At 44.5% G+C, this 16,424-nt stretch overlaps 1 protein-coding gene across 3 annotated transcripts in view; it reads right to left on the bottom strand.

The window, feature by feature from the left end:
* Positions 1-679: 679 nt before the first annotated feature.
* Positions 680-16,424, bottom strand: part of LOC110514631 (lysosomal cobalamin transport escort protein LMBD1) — a 229,113-nt gene continuing 213,368 nt past the window's right edge. For all 3 annotated transcript variants that reach the window (XM_090243358.1, XM_090243366.1, XM_090243364.1), the window contains 2 exons: positions 3,797-3,888; positions 680-2,114 (listed from right to left, as the gene is read on the bottom strand). In XM_090243358.1, the coding sequence (XP_090099484.1) occupies positions 2,004-2,114; positions 3,797-3,888 (203 nt within the window). In that variant the 3' untranslated portion in view covers positions 680-2,003. The remainder of the gene's footprint in view (positions 2,115-3,796; positions 3,889-16,424) is intronic.

Raw genomic sequence — 16,424 nt, 5'->3', positions numbered from 1 at the left:
AGTATTTTTATCTATAGTATGTAGCCCAGGGATCACCACTGTGTATGGAGATAGTGGAGAGTTAACACCAGTCTTTTTATCTATAGTATGTAGCCCAGGGATCACCACTGTGTATGGAGATAGTGGAGAGTTAACATCTTAACACCAGTCTTTTTATCTATAGTATGTAGCCCAGGGATCACCACTGTGTATGGAGATAGTGGAGAGTTAGCATCTTAACACCAGTCTTTTTATCTATATTATGTAGCCCCAGGGATCACCATTATACTGATCCTACATATTGTATATATGTGTACAGGCATTAGTACTAGAAGCCATTGATTAAGCGTCACCGTGGTGATGACTAGAAGGTAAATAAATACTAAAGCCTGCGATGAGTTAGCACTTTTTTTTATATATACTGTACTGAAGCCAGCTACATGCCATCTTGTAGGCTAATAATGACCACTGTGACAGATTAAATCGATGGTATCTATTGCAGTGATGAAAAGTGCATGGCACACAAAATAAGATGGGCCAGCCTCTTTATTATCAACAGTCTTAAAGAGGACACAATAAATATCACTAATGTCTAGTCCTTGAAAAACAAATGGCTACGCCAACCCCAAGTTCAAGGTCCAAAGCAATCCCTGAATTAACGTTAGAAATTGATAGATTAACAACATAAACATAGCAATAATCAATTCAGAATTCATATTTTATTCCAAATTCATAACGTAAATTGACATCGTGATCAGTAGTCCAGTGATATTATGCTGAGTTCATGTTCAGAGAACTTTACAGCAAATCAATTCATCAACGCAATAACAGTTAGTCAAGCTAAGCCCAACCAAACACGACCAAAATCAGGGATAAGATAAAATATATATTAACTCAGCAATGTGCATTATCAATATGGTATTTGTTGCTGTAAGTTAACATGCTGAATGTGCTAAGTTAGTCATCTTAAAAATAATACATCTGTTAAAGGCTAAAATAAACATTTATCCAGCCATATATTACAGAAATGTACATGTCAACAAAAATGTGCTGAGTTCAAATAAAAAAGTAATCCTGGACTATGTTTCCCCAACAACATCTTGTCTTTTCAGGATCCAAAACATCCAGTACCACAGGCTTGTTGAATAACTCACCGTTTGGTTCTCAACCAGGGATCTTTCTTATGGTTAGAAAATGTTGGGAACTTTCTACAAATCACTATAGAAATAAGCAGGAAATTCAGAATCCTCTCATTTTGGAAAATATACCAGAATTTTGCAACACTAAATCTTTCTTTTTGGAAACATAAAAACATGGAATTGGTGGAGATGACATTTTAAACAACAGGCACATTACCATAGTAATACAAAGAGGGTTGCATCTAAAATGGAACACTATTCCCTATATAGTGCACTACTTTTGACCAGGGTCCAATAGGGCTTTGGTCAAAAGAAGTGCACTATATTTGAAATAGGGTGCCATTTGGGATGCAATCAGGGTTTTACATACTGCTTTGAACAAAGACACTTGACTGAACAAAAAAACAAAAAGTTGCCCTAATAGAAAAAAGCAACCTCACAATCACCCTCTCCTGTTATAATAATAATAATAATAATAATACATCAGTATCAACACAACGCTGTGGAATATTAACCAATCTCAGGCAGAAACCAGAAAACAACAGTTCAAATTAAAGTTTTACTGCCTTGTATGAACAATCCAAATGTTAAATTCTTACGTTATTGCAAACCAGCTGAAACAGAAACCAATCCGGTTTAAATGTCTCCTGGTCCATGCAGGTAGCAGACCTGGGCCATATTCATTAGGGCACACTGTTTAAAATGATTTAAAATACTTCAATTGTATTTGATTAAGCTTGCCTTTTGCAGGTGAACCAATAGAAAAGTCCAGAACATGCAAACCCCGCCCACCCGGCACTCCCAGGCAGGCTAAAGCAAATGCTCAAAAGTATTTAAAACATTTCAAATAGTATTTGAACCCAGGTCTGGCAGGCTGTGGTCTTGTCAGTGGACATATTCGTCTTCACTCATGTCAGAGTCATCTGCCTCCACCTCGCCTTCGATCACTGATTTCTTCCCCTTACAACATGACACCAACAGGCCGATGAGGAAAACCTATAGGTGGAAAACATGGAAAGTTAAAATCAATCAATCAAACACCACCAGGCCAATGAGGAGAACCTACAGGTGAAAAACATGGACATTTACAATCAAACACCACCAGGTCAATGAGGAGAACCTACAGGTGGAAAACATGGACATTTACAATCAATCACCACCAGGTCAATGAGGAGAACCTACAGGTGGAAAACATGGACATTTACAATCAATCACCACCAGGTCAATGAGGAGAACCTACAGGTGGAAAACATGGACATTTACAATCAATCACCACCAGGTCAATGAGGAGAACCTACAGGTGGAAAACATGGACATTTACAATCAATCACCACCAGGTCAATGAGGAGAACCTACAGGTGGAAAACGTGGACATTTACAATCAATCACCACCAGGTCAATGAGGAGAACCTACAGGTGGAAAACATGGAACGTATGGAAATAAGTCATGGGCCATCTCCCAATACCCATACTAGCGTACTATATAAATAATATGTGAAAAAGTAAAGTTTTCTAGTATGTGAAATGTAGAAAATAGTACAGCAGGTCAATTTATCTGATTATCAGCTGACGTCTAACACGTGAGTCCAATGAATTCCAAAGACCAATGAATTCTACTAGATCAAACGCCGAAATGAGTATGCAGTTTAAGTAAATGAGTACGCAGATTAAGTAAATGAGTACGCAGATTAAGTAAATGAGTATGCAGTTTAAGTAAATGAGTACGCAGATTAAGTAAATGAGTACGCAGATTAAGTAAATGAGTATGCAGTTTAAGTAAATGAGTACGCAGTTTAAGTAAATGAGTACGCAGATTAAGTAAATGAGTACGCAGATTAAGTGAATGAGTACGCAGTTTAAGTAAATGAGTATGCGGTTTAAGTAAATGAGTAGGCGGTGTAATGGAATGAGTATGCAGTTTAAGTAAATGTGTACACAGTTTAAGTAAATGAGTAAAAGTGTGCGCGGTTTAAGTAAATTGGTTTGCGGTTTAAGTAAATGAGTATGCGGTTTAAGTTAATGAGTATGTGGATTAAGTAAATGAGTAGGCGGTTTGAGTGTGCAGTTTAAGTAAATGAGTATAGAGTTTAAGTAAATGAGTATGCAGTTTAACTGAGTGTGCAGATTAAGCAAATGAGTATGCAGTTTAAGTAAATGAGTATCCGGTTTAAATGAGTACACAGTTTAAGTAAATGTGTACGCGGCTTAAGTAAATGTATACGCGGTTTAAGTAAATTGGATTGCGGTTTAAGTAAATTAGTACGCAGTTTAAGTACTTGAGTACGTGGTTTAAGTACTTGAGTATGCTGTTTCAATAAATGAGTATGCACTTTAAGTAAATTAGTAGGCGGTTTGAGTGTGCAGATTAAGTAAATGAGTATGTGGTTTAAGTAAATGAGCATGCGGTTTAAGTAAATGAGTATGCGGTTTAAGTAAATGAGTATGCGGTTTAAATATGTGCGTATGCAGTTTAAGTAGGACGCTAGTATGGCGGTCATCTTTAATGTTCAAACAATTTAACCAATCAATCAATGAATTGCAGCTATAATTCTAGCAGACTCAGCAGTACTCAGTAAATCTGATCTGCCTTTACACTATAAATTGCACTTATAGTTACACCATCTGTGACATTTTTGCAAGAACATTGTCAACCGAATCTTTGAGTTTCCAACACATACCCCGATAAACACCCAGTTACCAAAGTAGTAGATGGTACTGAAGAACCAGAACTTGTGGAGGAATAGGTACGACCTCGTCACTGTGCATTCGTCTGAAAAAGTGAGAAAACAAAAAAATGGAGAGAACATAATTAAGTCTTTGCTAACACTGCATTAGTTTGACATCAGGAGATAATCGTAGTTCTCTAAACTTAGTTTAGACTTCATGTGTTGTGTGTTTGGAATGGCAAATGTATATTAAATGACACAAAAACAAGCATATTTCTATGTATATTTATATGTTTCAACAGCACAACATGGCCAGCCTTAGGAGTTCACTGAAGTCAATATGGCTGCGTTTACACAGGCAGCCCAATTCTGATCATGTTTTCAATAATTGGTCTATTGACCAATCAGAATTGGCTTTCCTGTGAAAATGCAGCCATTATGTCTTTAAAATGTTAAAGGATCTTATTCTGGGAGCAATTAACGGCATTATACTAACTGGTAGTGACCCAACACCGCCACCATTACAAGGTAGCCTCAAGAGACGCCTCCGACATTAATTACAGGCCCTGCAGCATCCGTTTGATCCATGATGTTAATGCAACAGTTAATGGGATGTAAGTAGGAGCCATTATCAACCAAATGCAGTAAAAAGACCAGTCAGACCAGAAATTGACATTCTAATGGTTGTCATTGAGATTGATATTCTAACGGTTGTCGGTTTCAGAGTACCTTCTTACACTTTTAGAAAGGAAAGTAACACGGAAATAAGAAAATAAGAACCTAGCATCCTATTGCATGTATTTTAGACTACCATCATACAATGCAACAGTTAATGGAATGTAGGGTAAAGCACTCATAAACCAAATAACAGAAATCTGCATGTATTTTAGACTACCATCATACAATGCAACAGTTAATGGAATGTAAGTAAAGCACTCATAAACCAAATAACAGAAATCTGCACGTACTTAGCATATGAATGCTTTTAGTACCTTCTTATGAGTCAGAAAGGGGTTTGACATTATAACTCCAAAAGCAGGGAAGGGAGATAAACAGCAGAACTTGGTGTGAATCCAGCATCCTAATGCATTTATATTAGACTACGCTCTTATGTATGAGTCAGTGTGTGAGGGGTTGGAGAACTGGCAAAGTAACAACTAACTACACTGTGTCCACGGGGCGATATTCTCAATCCAAGGCGAGGCAGATGGAACAGGTTTAAGTAAATTAAGTTTGCATCAAGTGTCACTGCGAGGTTAAGATGAAGCAGTGTGATGGGACCCTGTAAAAGGATTTCGGGGGGTGGGGGTGGGGGGGGGGGGTGGAACATCTTCAGGCCATTATTATATTTGAATATCTTTGCTTTTAGTCAATGTTATTATTCTAGTTATGAGTTCACTTAAAATGAGAGTTCTTCACTACAGTATGTAGCAATGTATTCCATGAAATGGGAATATGGAGGTATTCACTTGTAGGTTTTGTTTTCCATGTTGAAGAAACAACAGGGTGAGTTGGAAGGTTTCAACTGTCAATGAAAGTCCATAAGAAACACAGTGGCAGTGTGTGTACGATTAAGTGTGACAATGCAATCACTTGCAGTGTGGTCAGGTGCCACAAAGAGGGACTTAGGGAAATTGCAGTTGGCTCAAAACAGGGCAGCACGGCTGTCTCAGAACAGGGCAGCACGGCTGGCTCAGAACAGGGCAGCACGGCTGTCTCAGAACAGGGCAGCACGGCTGGCTCAGAACAGGGCAGCACGGCTGTCTCAGAACAGGGCAGCACGGCTGTCTCAGAACAGGGCAGCACGGCTGGCTCAGAACAGGACAGCACGGCTGGCTCAGAACAGGGCAGCACGGCTGTCTCAGAACAGGGCAGCACGGCTGTCTCAGAACAGGGCAGCACGGCTGTCTCAGAACAGGGCAGCACGGCTGTCTCAGAACAGGGCAGCACGGCTGGCTCAGAACAGGGCAGCACGGCTGGCTCAGAACAGGGCAGCACGGCTGTCTCAGAACAGGGCAGCACGGCTGGCTCAGAACAGGGCAGCACGGCTGTCTCAGAACAGGGCAGCACGGCTGGCTCAGAACAGGGCAGCACGGCTGTCTCAGAACAGGGCAGCACGGCTGGCTCAGAACAGGGCAGCACGGCTGTCTCAGAATAGGGCAGCACGGCTGTCTCAGAACAGGGCAGCACGGCTGTCTCAGAACAGGGCAGCACGGCTGTCTCAGAACAGAGCAGCACGGCTGTCTCAGAACAGGGCAGCATGGCTGGCACTTAAAAGTACACGGAGAGCTAACATTAATAATATGCATGTCAATCTCTCCTGGCTCAAAGTGGAGGAGATTGACTTCATCACTACTTGTTTTTGTAAGAAGAGTTGACAAGTTGAATGTACTGAGGTGTCTGTCTAAACAACGAGCACACAGCTCAGACACCCATACATACCCCAAAAGACATGCCACAAGAGGATTAGTCACAGTCCCCAAGTCCAGAACAGACTACCGGAGGCGCACAGTACTACAGGAACTAATGGGGATCCATAATAAACACCAGGAAGAGTAGCTGCTGCCTTGGCAGGAACTAATAGGGATCCATAATAAACCCCAGGAAGAGTAGCTGCTGCCTTGGCAGGAACTAATGGGGATCCATAATAAACCCCAGGAAGAGTAGCCGCTGCCTTGGCAGGAACTAATAGGGATCCAAAATAAACCCCAGGAAGAGTAGCCGCTGCCTTAGCAGGAACTAATAGGGATCCATAATAAACCCCAGGAAGAGTAGCTGCTGCCTTGGCAGGAACTAATGGGGATCCATAATAAACCTCAGGAAGAGTAGCTGCTGCCTTGGCAGGAACTAATAGGGATCCATAATAAACCCCAGGAAGAGTAGCTGCTGCCTTAGTAGGAATTGCAAAAATCGCTGAAGTTGGAGACTTTTATCTCCCTCACCAACTTCAAACATCTGCTATCTGAGCAGCTAACCGATCGCTGCAGCTGTACATAGTCTATTGGTAAATAGCCCACCCATTTTCACCTACCTCATCCCCATACTGTTTTTATTTATTTATTTTTTATTTTTCTGCTCTTTTGCACACCAATATCTCTACCTGTACATAACCATCTGATCATTTATCACTCCAGTGTTAATCTGCATAATTGTAATTATTTGCCTACCTCATGCCTTTTGCACACAATGTATATATAGACTCCCCTTTTTTTCTACTGTGTTATTGACTTGTTAATTGTTTACTCCATGTGTAACTCTGTGTTGTCTGTTCACACTGCTACGCCTTATCTTGGCCAGGTCGCAGTTGCAAATGAGAACTTGTTCTCAACTAGCCTACCTGGTTAAATAAAGGTGAAATTAGTAGGAACTAATGGGGATCCATAATAAACCCCAGGAAGAGTAGCCGCTGCCTTGGCAGGAACTAATGGGGATCCCTAATAAACCACAGGAAGAGTAGCTGCTGCCTTGGCAGGAACTAATGGGGATCCCTAATAAACCCCAGGAAGAGTAGCTGCTGCCTTAGTAGGAACTAATGGGGATCCATAATAAACCACAGGAAGAGTAGCTGCTGCCTTGGCAGGAACTAATGGGGATCCATAATAAACCCCAGGAAGAGTAGCCGCTGCCTTGGCAGGAACTAATGGGGATCCCTAATAAACCACAGGAAGAGTAGCTGCTGCCTTGGCAGGAACTAATGGGGATCCCTAATAAACCCCAGGAAGAGTAGCTGCTGCCTTAGTAGGAACTAATGGGGATCCATAATAAACCACAGGAAGAGTAGCTGCTGCCTTGGCAGGAACTAATGGGGATCCATAATAAACCCCAGGAAGAGTAGCTGCTGCCTTAGTAGGAACTAATGGGGATCCATAATAAACCACAGGAAGAGTAGCTGCTGCCTTGGCAGGAACTAATGGGGATCCATAATAAACCCCAGGAAGAGTAGCTGCTGCCTTAGTAGGAACTAATGGGGATCCATAATAAACCACAGGAAGAGTAGCTGCTGTCTTGGCAGGAACTAATGGGGATCCATAATAAACCCCAGGAAGAGTAGCTGCTGCCTTAGTAGGAACTAATGGGGATCCTTAATAAACCCCAGGAAGAGTAGCTGCTGTCTTAGTAGGAACTAATGGGGATCCATAATAAACCACAGGAAGAGTAGCTGCTGTCTTGGCAGGAACTAATGGGGATCCATAATAAACCACAGGAAGAGTAGCTGCTGCCTTGGCAGGAACTAATGGGGATCCATAATAAACCACAGGAAGAGTAGCTGCTGCCTTAGTAGGAACTAATTGGGATCCATAATAAACCACAGGAAGAGTAGCTGCTGTCTTGGCAGGAACTAATGGGGATCCATAATAAACCCCAGGAAGAGTAGCTGCTGTCTTAGTAGGAACTAATGGGGATCCTTAATAAACCCCAGGAAGAGTAGCTGCTGTCTTAGTAGGAACTAATGGGGATCCTTAATAAACCACAGGAAGAGTAGCTGCTGTCTTGGCAGGAACTAATGGGGATCCATAATAAACCACAGGAAGAGTAGCTGCTGCCTTGGCAGGAACTAATGGGGATCCATAATAAACCCCAGGAAGAGTAGCTGCTGCCTTAGTAGGAACTAATGGGGATCCATAATAAACCACAGGAAGAGTAGCTGCTGTCTTGGCAGGAACTAATGGGGATCCATAATAAACCCCAGGAAGAGTAGCTGCTGTCTTAGTAGGAACTAATGGGGATCCTTAATAAACCCCAGGAAGAGTAGCTGCTGTCTTAGTAGGAACTAATGGGGATCCTTAATAAACCCCAGGAAGAGTAGCTGCTGCCTTGGCAGGAACTAATGGGGATCCATAATAAACCCCAGGAAGAGTAGCTGCTGTCTTAGTAGGAACTAATGGGGGTCCATAATAAATACAAATAATTGCATGCAGTCTTATTACCCAAGCAAAGCACTTGCTGTGCAACTGTGTAACTAACGATGGCCCTGTCCTCACTTAAGACTACAATCTGAGAATCTGTTCAATGGTCATTCCAATTGTTGATATGCACCTATGGATTCTTAATAAAAAAAACATTTTATAAATGAATTCCTTTTGAATTTGCGAGGGGTTACATTTCCCTAGCCCATCCTTTAGCTGTATATCAAAACAAGTGGCAGGGCTACCGTTGTGTTGTTTTTCAAATCCCAGAATGGAACTTTAAGTGGCCCTGTCCTGACTGATGTGCCTTAGAGGGGCTGTTAACGCCATAGAGGAACCCAGCCTCGGGCTAACTGTGTCACGGTAACTGAAAGAGCCTACAACTCTTCTTGTAAAGTAGAAAGCTGTGTCACTGTCACTGTGGATAGGGCTGATCCCTGGATAACTTCCAATGTGAAGTCACAGTCGACAGAATCTTAAACACCACTCATATGTCATAATGTACTGCATACCTACCTACTGCATACCTACCTACTGCATACCTACCTACTGCATACCTACCTACTGCATACCTACCTAGGGCATACCTACCTACTGCATACCTACCTACTGCATACCTACACGTAATAAACTCAGCAAAAAATAAACGTCCTCTAACTGTCAACTGCGTTTATTTTCAGCAAACTTAACATGTGTAAATATCTGTATGAACATAACAAGATTCAACAACTGAGACAAAAACTGAACAAGTTCCACAGACATGTGACTAACAGAAATGGAATAATGTGTCCCTGAACAAAGGATGGGGGTCAAAATCAAAATTAACAGTCAGTATCTGGTGTGGCTATCAGCTGCATTATGTACTGCAGTGCAGATTTGCCAGTTCTCGCTGTGAGATGTTACCGCACTCTTCCACCAAGGCACCTGCAAGTTCCCGGACATTTCTGGGGGGAATGGCCTTAGCCCTCACCCTCCGATCCAACAGGTCGCAGACGTGCTCAATGTGATTGTGATCCGGGCTCTTCGCTGGCCAGAACACTGATACTCCTGTCTTGCAGGAAATCATGCACAGAATGAGCAGTATGGCTGGTGGCATTGTCATGCTGGAGGGTCATGTCAGGCTGAGCCTGTAGGAAGTGTACCACATGAGGGAGGAGGATGTCTTCCCTGAAACGCACAGTGTTGAGATTGCCTGCAATGACAACAAGCTCAGTCCGATGATGCTGTGACACACCGCCCCAGACCATGACAGACCCTCCACATCCAAATCGATCCCGCTCCAGAGTACAGGCCTCGGTGTAACGCTCATTCCGTCGACAATAAACGCGAATCCGACCATCACAACAAAACCGCGACTCGTCAGTAAAGAGCACTTTTTGCCAGTCCTGTCTGGTCCAGCGACAGTGGGTTTGTGCCCATAGGCGACGTTGTTGCCGGTGATGTCTGGTGAGGACCTGCCTTACAACAGGCCTACAAGCCCTCAGTCCAGGCTCTCTCAGCCTAATGGGGACAGTCTGAGCACTGATGGAGGGATTGTGCGTTCCTGGTGTAACTCAGGTGCTTGTTGTTGCCATCTTGTATCTGTCCTGCAGGTGAGATGTTCGGATGTACCGATCCTGTGCAGGTGTTGTTCACACATGGTCTGCCACTGCGAGGACGATCAGCTGTCCGTCCCATCTCCCTGTCTTAGGCGTCTCACAGTACGGACATTGCAATTTATTGCCCTGGCCACATCTGCAGTCCTCATGCCTCCGTGCAGCATGCCTAAGGCAAATTCACACAGATGAGCAGGGACACTGGGCATCTTTCTTTTGGTGTTTTTCAGAGTCAGTAGAAAGGCCTCTTTAGTGTCCTAAGTTTTCATAACTGTGACCTTAATTGACCACTTGTACTGCTGTTAGTAAGCTGTTAGTGTCTTAACGACCGTTCTGCAGGTGCATGTTCATTAATTGTTTATGGTTCATTGAACAAGCATGGGAATTTTCTTTGAAAGACAGGGTCCTAAAAAAGTTTCTCTTTTAGCTGAGTTTATGTGGTGTTATGTCATATGTACTGCAGCCTTGTATCTTAGCAACAACACATCTCATATGTACTGCAGCCTTGTATCTTAGCAACAACACATCTCATATGTACTGCAGCCTTGTATCTTAGCAACAACACATCTCATATGTACTGCAGCCTTGTATCAGCAACAACACATCTCATATGTACTGCAGCCTTGTATCTTAGCAACAACACATCTCATATGTACTGCAGCCTTGTATCTTAGCAACAACACATCTCATATGTACTGCAGCCTTGTATCTTAGCAACAACACATCTCATATGTACTGCAGCCTTGTATCTTAGCAACAACACATCTCATATGTACTGCAGCCTTGTATCTTAGCAACAACACATCTCATATGTACTGCAGCCTTGTATCTTAGCAACAACACATCTCATATGTACTGCAGGCTTCTATCTTAGCATCAACACATTTCATATGTAGTGTAAGTATCTACCTAATATAGGATGTTTTAGTCACAGTTAATGTACTGTAAGCTTCCATCTATATCTATATAATGTGTTTTAAAGACAGAGAGGTGAGGGACTGGATGGGCAAGCTAGCAACTGCTGCTGTTTTCTTTAAAATTTAAACAACTAAAAGAATGACCGACCATTAAGGAAGAAAACCACAACTTTAACCAACACGATAGAGAAACAGTGACTATCATATACTGAATCTGGCCAGGAGATTTAAGGTGACTTCAAAGTGTCTGCAAAGAAAAGAAGATCCAAGTCACAGAAATCCCACGACGAACTAACGACGCAAAACGTCTGAGACTGTCGCTGCAGCTCTAAAGAAGGTTCATTATGTGTGAGTGTGCGTGTGTGTGTGTGTGTGTGTGTGTGCGCGTGTGCGTGCAGACAAGGAGAATCCTGGGTAATAGCTAAGAAGCTCTCCAGTCGCCACAGTGCAACAAAAAAGAAAGACAAGAAAAAAATAGCATTTGAAAAGAAGTGGGTAAACTGTGTAATTCACTTGTCTGCAGGGCTGGAGGGCTGAGGTATCCATGACAGGCTGTTGTCCAAATGGAACTCTAGTCCTTACATTCTAAACTACTTCTGATGAGAGCCCTATGGGTCTGGGTCATAAGTAGTGCACTCTATAGTAAATACGGTGCAATTTGGGATAGAGCCTAAGAGAGTGGCCAGTCAGTTGCTCTATTCAGCTCTAAATGGAGAGGAGGAGAGGCAGAAAGGAAGAGGAGGAGGAGGAGGAGAAAAGAGGAGAGAGAGGAGATGGTCAGATTGCCCTTAGGATTCAGAGTTTTCCTATTGTCAGAGTTTGGGGAATCCCCAGTCTTACCTGATAAGCCGGTCCCAGGAAGGGAAAGGTAGAGAGTTTACATGGAGAAGAAGGAAATGAAAGGAGTTGTGATGTAATAAATAGGAGCTGTAGGGACAGATACTGTTGGGCAGAGGAATGGGTAGACCTTAAGTACAAGTACAAACAATGTGATTGGAAACAGGCTTTGCCAGTGACTTAAAAATAAACCCAACTCTGGAGAGAAAGTGTTCAACAAGGGCCAAGAGATGAGGATGGGATAACATTTGAGGCCCATTCTAAAAGCTGGAGATAAAATATAGTAATTAGATATTTAGCTAAATATGGTGCAATATTTGTTCAATACTGTGCTCGGTCCCTGACATAAAACAAAGAACATAAAATAAAGAAACCAGTGCTTGGAGCCTACTGAAGACGGCTTAGCATGTATTTCAGCAGTTAGCTACGCGTGAAGTACTGTAGCAGTTAGCTACGTGTGAGGTATTGTATTGTAGCAGTTAGTATTGGCATGTCTCCTTTATCATGATTTATTTTGTAAATAGCAGGTGCTGTTATCTGGACCGTAAACACATGGTCGTCCCTGTGTGTGTGAGAGAGAGCCGAACACTGGAGGGAATTAAAATGACCAACCTTTGAAAGTGAAGCTCACTTTACTTAATCAGTTTGATTCTCACACTTCCCATTGATCATGGAAGCTTGTCACTTACGTAACTGGCCCAATTGTTTTTTGTGCGGTGATAAGGGAGGCCATCTACCACCACGGTTATGTGATATGCTTTCCTATAATAATACACTGTGCATTCATCTTCTTGACTTTAGTCAACAATTGATCGTGTTATTATTGTTCCACCATTTCAATAACAGTCAGATAAACACAATTGGTCTGATAAAAACGTGAAAAAAGTGTCAATCATTAACATAGCAAGCACAATACTTATTTAAACGAGAAAACTACTACTATCTCTTTACATATATTATCAACTCTGCCCCATAGCTATTAAAAAGGTCCTACGCCCTCAGAGGCTCTAGATTTCCCCCCTGACGTTGGGTAGAGACAGTCAGGATGACCCCACTGACGTTGGTAGAGACAGTCAGGATGACCCCGCTGACGTTGGTAGAGACAGTCAGGATGACCCCCCTGACGTTGGTAGAGACAGTCAGGATGACCCCACTGACGTTGGTAGAGACAGTCAGGATGACCCCACTGACGTTGGTAGAGACAGTCAGGATGACCCCACTGACGTTGATAGAGACAGTCAGGATGACCCCACTGACGTTGGTAGAGACAGTCAGGATGACCCCACTGACGTTGGTAGAGACAGTCAGGATGACCCCACTGACGTTGGTAGAGACAGTCAGGATGACCCCACTGACATTGGTAGAGACAGTCAGGATGACCCCACTGACGTTGATAGAGACAGTCAGGATGACCCCGCTGACGTTGGTAGAGACAGTCAGGATGACCCTGCTGACGTTGGGTAGAGACAGTCAGGATGACCCCACTGACGTTGGTAGAGACAGTCAGGATGACCGCACTGACGTTGGTAGAGACAGTCAGGATGACCCCACTGACGTTGGTAGAGACAGTCAGGATGACCCCACTGACGTTGGTAGAGACAGTCAGGATGACCGCACTGACGTTGGTAGAGACAGTCAGGATGACCCCACTGACGTTGATAGAGACAGTCAGGATGACCCCACTGACGCTGGTAGAGACAGTCAGGATGACCCCACTGACGTTGGTAGAGACAGTCAGGATGACCCCACTGACGTTGGTAGAGACAGTCAGGATGACCCCACTGACATTGGTAGAGACAGTCAGGATGACCCCACTGACGTTGATAGAGACAGTCAGGATGACCCCGCTGACGTTGGTAGAGACAGTCAGGATGACCCTGCTGACGTTGGGTAGAGACAGTCAGGATGACCCCACTGACGTTGGTAGAGACAGTCAGGATGACCGCACTGACGTTGGTAGAGACAGTCAGGATGACCCCACTGACGTTGGTAGAGACAGTCAGGATGACCCCACTGACGTTGGTAGAGACAGTCAGGATGACCGCACTGACGTTGGTAGAGACAGTCAGGATGACCCCACTGACGTTGGTAGAGACAGTCAGGATGATCCCACTGACGTTGGTAGAGACAGTCAGGATGACCCCACTGACATTGGTAGAGACAGTCAGGATGACCCCACTGACGTTGATAGAGACAGTCAGGATGACCCCGCTGACGTTGGTAGAGACAGTCAGGATGACCCTGCTGACGTTGGGTAGAGACAGTCAGGATGACCCCACTGACGTTGGTAGAGACAGTCAGGATGACCGCACTGACGTTGGTAGAGACAGTCAGGATGACCCCACTGACGTTGGTAGAGACAGTCAGGATGACCCCACTGACGTTGGTAGAGACAGTCAGGATGACCGCACTGACGTTGGTAGAGACAGTCAGGATGACCCCACTGACGTTGGTAGAGACAGTCAGGATGATCCCACTGACGTTGGTAGAGACAGTCAGGATGACCCCACTGACGTTGGTAGAGACAGTCAGGATGACCTCACTGACGTGGGGGGGGGGGGGGGGGGGGGTTAGGGTAATCTCTGGTTTAATTTAAATGACAACTTTCCCCAGGCCTTTATAAACTATCGTCTAGTTAGGCTATTACACCTGAAAATAATAGGTTTTGTGACAACTGCAATGTGATTTCCATTTTGTGGGAGGGATTTTTCGTAAGGTTAAGGATCCCAACTTGGTTTAAACATTCATACCTCTATTTCTAATACAGCCATTTCTAATGTCAGTACAGAATGAGGGACTAACTTGGATGATAGGAAAGCAACCCGACCACCCTGTTTCTCCCACCTCCTTCCCTCTCTCTTTGTCCTGCACCTCCTCCCCTCTCTCTTTGTCCTGCACCACCTTCCCTCTCTCTTTGTCCTGCACCACCTTCCCTCTCTCTTTGTCCTGCACCTCCTCCCCTCTCTCTTTGTCCTGCACCACCTTCTCTCTCTCTCTTTGTCCTGCACCACCTTCCCTCACTTTGTCCTGCACCACCTTCCCTCTCTCTTTGTCCTGCACCTCCTCCCCTCTCTCTTTGTCCTGCACCTCCTCCCCCTCTTTGTCCTGTACCACCTTCCCTCTCTCTTTGTCCTGCACCACCTTCGCTCTCTCTTTGTCCTGCACCTCCTCCCCTCTTTGTCCTGCACCTCCTCCCCTCTTTGTCCTGCACCACCTTCCCTCTCTCTTTGTCCTGCACCTCCTCCTCTCTTTGTCCTGCACCACATTTCCCTCTCTCTTTGTCCTGCACCACCTCCTCCCCTCTTTGTCCTGCACCACCTTCCCTCTCTCTTTGTCCTGCACCTCCTCCCCTCTCTCTTTGTCCTGCACCTCCTCCCCCTCTTTGTCCTGTACCACCTTCCCTCTCTCTTTGTCCTGCACCACCTTCCCTCTCTCTTTGTCCTGCACCTCCTCCCCTCTTTGTCCTGCACCTCCTCCCCTCTTTGTCCTGCACCACCTTCCCTCTCTCTTTGTCCTGCACCTCCTCCTCTCTTTGTCCTGCACCACATTTCCCTCTCTCTTTGTCCTGCACCACCTCCTCCCCTCTTTGTCCTGTACCTCCTTCCCTGTCTCTTTGTCCTGCACCACATTTCACTCTCTCTTTGTCCTGCACCACCTTCCCTCTCTCTTTGTCCTGCACCACCTCCCCTCTCTCTTTGTCCTGCACCACCTTCCCTCTCCTCCCTCTCCCACTCTCCTCCCTTTATCATATATCCCCCCTCCTCTTCTCCCTCTCTATTTTCCTCCCACTCCCCCTCTCTCTCCTCCACAACCAACTCTTCTCCCGGTTATTTTTTCTCCACCTCTTCGGCCATCTGCAGCACCCCAGCTGCCCTGCTGAATTACAGGGCTCAGAGTCTCCGCCTCCACAGATGGCTCTCTACAGTGGTCTGCCTAAACAAATTACTGTGTACACCCCTGACCCACTTCACCTTGAAATACACCTCTACTGTTCCAGTTCCGTGTGCGTGCGTGCGTGTGTGTGGAGAGAGCACTGTTACTGTTCCTAGACTAGAGGAGGAACACAGACCACTTTTGAACATCAGGTAATTCAACCTTCAGTAAAGATGCAGAGGCGAGGGGAGTGTGTGTGTGTGAGGGGAGGTGAGAGAGAGGAAGGTGAGCGCTGGCTGGCTTCTCTTACATGATACATTAGGTAGCTTTTATACACACACACATACAGACAGCCAAGTAGATCTATAAGGGGATCACAGTCTTTCCCACAGTACTAACAAGGACACTAGTTCCCACAGTACTAACATGGACACTAGTTCCCACAGTACGAACAAGGACACTAGTTCCCACAGTACTAACAAGGACACTATTTCCCACAGTACTAACAAGG

Source organism: Oncorhynchus mykiss, chromosome 1 (genome assembly GCF_057628025.1).
Source record: "Oncorhynchus mykiss isolate SJ-2025 chromosome 1, ASM5762802v1, whole genome shotgun sequence".
NCBI lineage: Eukaryota > Metazoa > Chordata > Actinopteri > Salmoniformes > Salmonidae > Oncorhynchus > Oncorhynchus mykiss.
This window is presented reverse-complemented; position numbering and strand designations above follow the sequence as displayed.